The sequence below is a fragment of the Malurus melanocephalus genome, unplaced genomic scaffold (genome assembly GCF_030028575.1).
Source record: "Malurus melanocephalus ecotype Western Australia unplaced genomic scaffold, MMel_1.1 scaffold_2, whole genome shotgun sequence".
NCBI classification, from domain to species: Eukaryota; Metazoa; Chordata; class Aves; order Passeriformes; family Maluridae; genus Malurus; species Malurus melanocephalus.
The window spans coordinates 4,360,894-4,367,316 of NW_026623234.1; the positions used below are offsets into that span (position 1 = coordinate 4,360,894).

The 6,423-nt window shown below is 38.0% G+C and overlaps 2 protein-coding genes across 3 annotated transcripts in view; both read right to left on the reverse strand.

Moving 5' to 3' along the window:
• INO80 (INO80 complex ATPase subunit) overlaps positions 1–6,423 on the reverse strand; it is a 61,818-nt gene that overhangs the window by 54,821 nt on the left and 574 nt on the right. The window contains exon 1 of one of the 2 annotated variants that reach the window (XM_057365576.1): positions 4,981–5,104. The exons of the other annotated variant lie outside the window; for it this stretch is intronic. The gene's annotated coding sequence lies outside the window, so the exon portion shown is untranslated. Of the gene's footprint in view, positions 1–4,980; positions 5,105–6,423 lie in introns of those variants that run through there. 2 annotated transcript variants of the gene reach the window in all.
• Positions 5,535–6,423, reverse strand: part of LOC130572377 (basic salivary proline-rich protein 4-like) — a 2,507-nt gene continuing 1,618 nt past the window's right edge. The window contains exon 3 of the mRNA XM_057364045.1: positions 5,535–5,562. Coding sequence (XP_057220028.1) covers positions 5,535–5,562 — 28 coding nt within the window. The remainder of the gene's footprint in view (positions 5,563–6,423) is intronic.

A 6,423-nucleotide genomic window follows, 5' to 3' on the forward strand; every position in this document is an offset into this window, starting at 1 on the left:
CAAAGGCAAAGGCAAAGGCAAAGGCAAAGGCAAAGGCAAAGGCAAAGGCAAAGGCAAAGGCAAAGGCAAAGGCAAAGGCAAAGGCAAAGGCAAAGAAATCGCTTAAAGGGTTGGAAACACCCTTAGAGAACATCTAGTTCCAAGCCTCCTGCCATGGACAGGGAGACCCCTCACTAGAACAGGTCACTCAAACTAAAAGCAGTCAGACTTAGATTAATTGTTCTCCTGAAGGATTCTTCTGGTTTCTATCACTTCTTAAAAATACCACAAAACCTGAAGCAAACTTCACATTAATTTATTGCAAGACATTTTATATTTGTTCAATTATTAAATCAGTGACTAAATTATTACGTAAGTAAGTGAACATTGAGATTGGGTATTTAACCTTCAAGTTGCTCTCTTCACATACACTGGTCCAAGATCCAGCATCAAACCTTCTCCAAGTCTTTTTATCCTCCAAAAGTACAGATCAAATTCAGAACTTCTAAAGTTACAATAATCTGTGACAAATGATTCTCACCTTAAGATGATTGGTTGTGCTTGAACAAGASCAAATTTTATTATTTYTTAATAAATACTGAGTCTTGAGCTAACATATTCACCCACAGAGAATAACCAATAACATACCAGAAGTTGTTAGACAGGATGACAGCTCTGATTTAAAAATTATTTTTAGACAGAAGCTWTCTAGGTTCAGCTTTCTATTTATTAGGTCTTTGCATGCCTGATAGCAATTGAATGATTGACCTCTTTTACCAAACACTCATTTCCAGCAGAACTTCTGAAAGCTTTCCCTGTGATAAGGGTAGTAAGACACATTTTCCAAGGAACTTTCATCTATATATGTCATAGTGCTTAACAGGCATTTGAAACCAAACCAAACAAACAAAAAAACTAAAATTGAAAACTATCTTCCAAGAGACAGGACTCTGACCCATAAAATTATTTAGGCTGGCAAAGACCTCTAGGATCATCAGGTCCAGCTGCTAACCCAGCACTGCCGAGTCCACCACTAAACCATGTCCCCAGGTGCCACATACATAAGCCTTTTAAATACCTTCAGGGACAGTGACTCAACCTCTTGCTTGGCAGCCTGCTCCAATGGCTGGCAATCCTTTCTAYGAAGAATTAAAGTAAAAGGGTTTAAGAATGAGAGGAAACATGAAATTTGTGCCTTTAACAGAAGAAATCATTCATGAGATGACAGAAAATGACACCTTGAAGGTGAAAGGAATTTTCATTCTGAGTATCAAAAAAGATCATATATATTAAAGGAGCAAAAATCTACCCTTAGTACCACAACAGTGAAAGTATGGTGATTCCTTTTATCATTCCATTCCAAAATGTATCTATCAAAAAGAGGGTGTACTGTATTAACAGTTAACTCAGAATAACATTGCATTTTCCACCTGTCTGCTCTTTGCAAAAATCCACATTCCCAAAACTCAACATTCATTTGCATTTCCTGTCCTCTGGGTAGTCTGGGAAACAAACATACCCCAAAGGGCACAAAGCAYACAGGACTTGATTTGGATTCACCACCTCTGAGAACCTAACAAACCAAATGCACTCTATTGCCCCACAATGAGCCTTGCCCTCACRAAACTACACAAGCTTAAGAGCAAAATAAAGGCAAAGAATTAAGATAGAATTGAGGTTCAGTTTTTAATTGCAGGACTGCAAACAGGCCAGAGGCAAAACAAACACAATCATCTTCCTGATTAAAAATGAGTAACATGCTATTCTWGCTGCCCAGACACACTTGCCAAAGTGCTGGTCTACATGGATCCACCAGAGTGAATCAGTGTCCCTGCTCCAATGGTGCTCATCCAGCTCCCTGTTTATATAGCTTAGGAGATAAACCAGCAGAAGGCTTTTTCTTTACTTGTAAGATATAAATGACCTAGGAAAAGAAGATGCTTACAAATGTGTTTAGTAAGTAGAAAACTAGGGTATGGTCTCAGGAGTGGCTCATTGCTACTGTACAGAGTTGCAAAATACCAAGGCAAGTGGCGACACCCTATGTCTGCAGTGACTGCAGTAACAGTGAATGTACTTTACACATCAAAACCTCTTGTTGTGTACAATATGCTAAGCATGTACACTTACATGCTAAGTACCTGTACGTCCTTACTTTTTTCAAGTATCTATGCTCTTAAATTTTATTTTCCAGATCAGTAAATGTTATATTTCCACATTTAATAAAGTCCTTCTTGATCTGACATAGTGTAAGTATTCAGCATTTCAACCATATAAAAAACACATGCTTTTACTTGTCTTCCTATTTTAATTGCTCCACAAGACTCCTGTACATACAACATTAATGACTCTTGTCCTCAAAACAGTTACTAGCCTGTATCCTGCCTACCAAACAAACAAATAAGAACAGGAGAGCTTAACAATATTCTTAAAACATATTAACAATGCCCAAAGGAAATTTAGTATTGCACAAGCATACTGTATAGAGTATTTAATTCAGCCTTTCATTTATTTATATGCTAACAGTCACAGAGTGCTTCTCTGCTGATCAAAGTAATAATACATAAGGCTAAGTGACACATAATTCCTCATTCTCCGTTCTTTCATTTCCACTCTAGGTTTTAAGAAACCAAGATTTCCAATGGCAAAAACAGCTTGATCACTGAAGCGGGAGAAGACAGGAACAAATAAGAGGCACACAGCCTGATCCACTACTGTATGTAACTGTTCATGACATCACCAGCACGTTGCTTCAGGGGATTTACATGGTGATGACATTTATTCCACTTTTCTTTGATATTTTTGAAATAAATMTATCCTTTTGCCTATTCAGTTTAAGGATGAAACACAGGTTTTCTAAAAGATTTCATTACTGATGGCAACATTTAGGTAAATATTAATAACATTATAGGTGGTAATGTTATTGTAAAACAACCGGATGCTGCAGAGTAATCCTTCTGGCAGCATGACTTTCTTATTGACATATACCAATTTGATGTTAAGTTTCAGTATCAAACTCAGCTTAAAAGCTATTTGCTTTCTCCCCTCCTCTCACCTAGAGTWCTAACAGTTCAGAAAACCAGCATTTGGAAATAAATAACTTCTGCACTGCCTGGCTAGTACYTTGTATCTTCTTGCATTCTGAATCAGAAGTTCATATGGAAACCATTAAATTGTATCATATGGATCACTGAATTATTAAAAGCACAGGTAAAAATCAGCAGGAATGTAACAACCTCATGCAAATAACTTCCATAATAATACATATTTTTTTTTTATATCCTAGTTCAGTTCTGAAAGAGCTTTCCTTATCTTGTTTCAAATCCCATTGCTTAGTTCAATGTTAGTGTAGGTGTGGGGTTTCTTCCCTCACTCTTCCTTTTTCAAGTCTGCCCATTTATAGCATCCAGTCAGTAAGTAAACACCCAGCACTGGAGAGAAATCCTCCAAGAACATCTTCTGAGAGCAGTTACAATTTATAACAGGTTTCTAAATTTTATTACCCACTGACCTGCACTGAAATAACAGCAAAATCTGGTCTTTTGCAGCCAGCCCCTTAGCATTTAAAGTAGATTCTCCCAATTTAAACAAATATCCACTGTGTATTTCTGAATGGAAGTCCAGCAAGCTTTTCTTACTGGTATCAAACAGGAACCCTCTAAGTGGTAAGTGCAAAATTTGTCTCTTGTGCCAAACAGCAAGCTGGAGTTTGCTTTGCAGAGCTGTTTGAAGCAGTACTTTTTCATCCATAAGTTTCTTGAGTTTTTCCCCTTCAGCTGCTGCCACCTCTACACCTCAGATAAGGCCCATATGATTAATCTTTCTGCTCTTAATGACTGACATCAACCATCATAGTAAATAATGATAACTCCACTTCTAGCGAGGGCACATACACAAATGCAAGAAGTAAAAGGTACTGGATTGCAGCTAAACCACAGTACCTCTTCTAAGTCTATGACAAAGGCAAGGCAAATCAGGGAAGTAAAACTAATTCAGTCTTGCCAGCCTTTATATCTAAGTGCATAGATATAAAGTGTGACCAGCTGGCAGATGAGCACCAATACTTGTTCCAGTGTTTCAGCCCCCCAAGGTAGTTTCTTAGCTCTACTCAGTCCCATCACTGTAAGCACACAGACAAAACATCCATGCAGAAAAAAAAACTCTCACAAAGTATGTATTCCTCTTCTATCTACAGCATTGCAGGTTTTATCCATAGTACACGAGTGAAAACTGGGAGCAAGAATACAAACTTCTATGCCACCCCAGTTGCCTTGCAATTTTAGTTTTCTGAAGAGTTTTGTGCTTTGCAATTTGACATCAACTTATTAAAACAGATTTTCTAAACTGATACAAACATCTAAAATATTTTGGTTTTGAAGAAATTTAGAATTGAGACATACAATTCTCACTGAAACAGCAGAATTATTAATGCTGTGRGATTTTCCAGTAGTAACATCTTCAGAATAAATCCTGACACAAATATGTGTATCCAAACAGAAGATTCACTCAGTCAAGACCTGTGTGGAAAACATACACTGGGACAGTAACAGCAGCTAAGCATATTTTTGTCAGACTTCTTTATATGCATATAATTTCCCAATACAGACAACTGCAGTGGTATAAAAAACTTGTAGAATTACTTTGCTTGAATTACATGCTCCCCTTTCCCCACTCACATTTTAGCTTGCTTTGGTAAATGTATAGTAACACTAACAATTTTCCAAAGCTATATACTACGTTTTAAAGCAAAACATAATTCCCATATTGGTTTTTTAAGGCAGTGTCTTAAATATAATTTGGCTACATAAGACACTAAGGCTTTTAAAAAACAAATAGAGTATTTCATATGAACCTAACGTCCTCCATTAAACTCAAGCTGAACAAATGAAATTCATGCATATACAACTGATGTCCAAGTTCACACCATTTGAATTTGAAATTTTAAAAAGCCACTTTAATTACTTTTCCGGGTAATGAAATCTAGACAAACTATATACTTACTTTGCTGTTTTGCTTCTGTGGTAGGGTTTCACATTGCTTTCCAAGAAATGAGACAACATTTCACTCATTTGTGTTCCGCCTTTTAATCACTTTTAGATACAGAGAAGAGCTAGTGGGGCACTGGCTCTGAATTTTCCAATTCCCAAAAAAAAAGAAGTGACAGATAGGGCCTAATTTATTATTTAAATAAAAAAACTATACAGCAGTGTATCAGAAGCATATACATAGTAAAGACCAGAACACCTTTAAACATACTGAACAGAGAAGTTGGCATGTCAAGTTTAAACTACCAAAATAACAAGCCTAACTAATTGTTCAATAGAGTAATTTTTGTCCCAAAAGAGCAGCTGATAGTATTTATGGAGACATCAGACAATGCTTGTAYACTGTCTGCTCTATACAGCAGCACCAACAGCTACTCTCACACTTTGCCACTCTCTGCACACAAAATAACAACTACATGGATATTTTCAGTTTGGTTTGGTTTCTACTCCCTCCACCCCAGACCACGAAAAGGGAACTAAGTCCAAAAAAGCTCTAAGAGGACTTGCCATCTAGCCAATCTCCAGCACGAAGTCCAGCCTGTCAAAGAACATGCTTATTACAGAATTTACAGCTATTACGTTATAGCTAAATGGAACAAAACTTGCTCATTTGTACTGTCAAAAAGTGGAAGGCAGTATTTTCACCAACTTCAATAATATACATGAGCGAAATAAACAATAGAAGAATTACAGGCAATATCCTTTAGAACTGGAAAAAGGTTCAAGCCACAGTTCTATTTCTTGTACTTTTCCCTCACTATCTTATCAACCACTCAGTGTCAGGACACTCTTATACATACACACTAAAGGAGTGACAACACAAATGATTTGTGCAAGTTAAAAATCTTTTTTTTGTCACATACATAAGGCATATCAGATGTGCTGTACAAATCCACGCAGCAAATTTGTTTGTAAGAGAGGAAACTAAAATTTGAATTATACACATTTCACTATAAAAAACTTGACTTGCACCATCTTCTTCATGCAAAGGTATAAATAATCTAAAKGAATTTATTATTATCTGCAACACCACAGATGGGGATATTTCCCCACAGAAGCATAAAAATGTATAATGCTAAATCATGAACAGAAATTGCATTAAATATCACAGACAGAAACTGCACTAGGCTACCTGTCTGCAGTCAAACAGGAGCAGACTTTAGAGTGCGGCTTAAAGTGCGCATTCACCAGCGTGAACACAGCCCTGAACGTTTCATGTTCACCCTGGAGACACTTTCCATCAACAACGCCACGAGTCTGGCAGGCGGCCCCGTCCTGCAGGTGCCGGTGGTTATTCCGGGGGCGCTGAGGCGGCCCCCGCCCCGCCGGGCTGTGCGGGCAGCGCCGCGCCACGCGGCCTCACGCACAGGGGCGGCCGGGCCCTGCCGCGGCTCCCGGG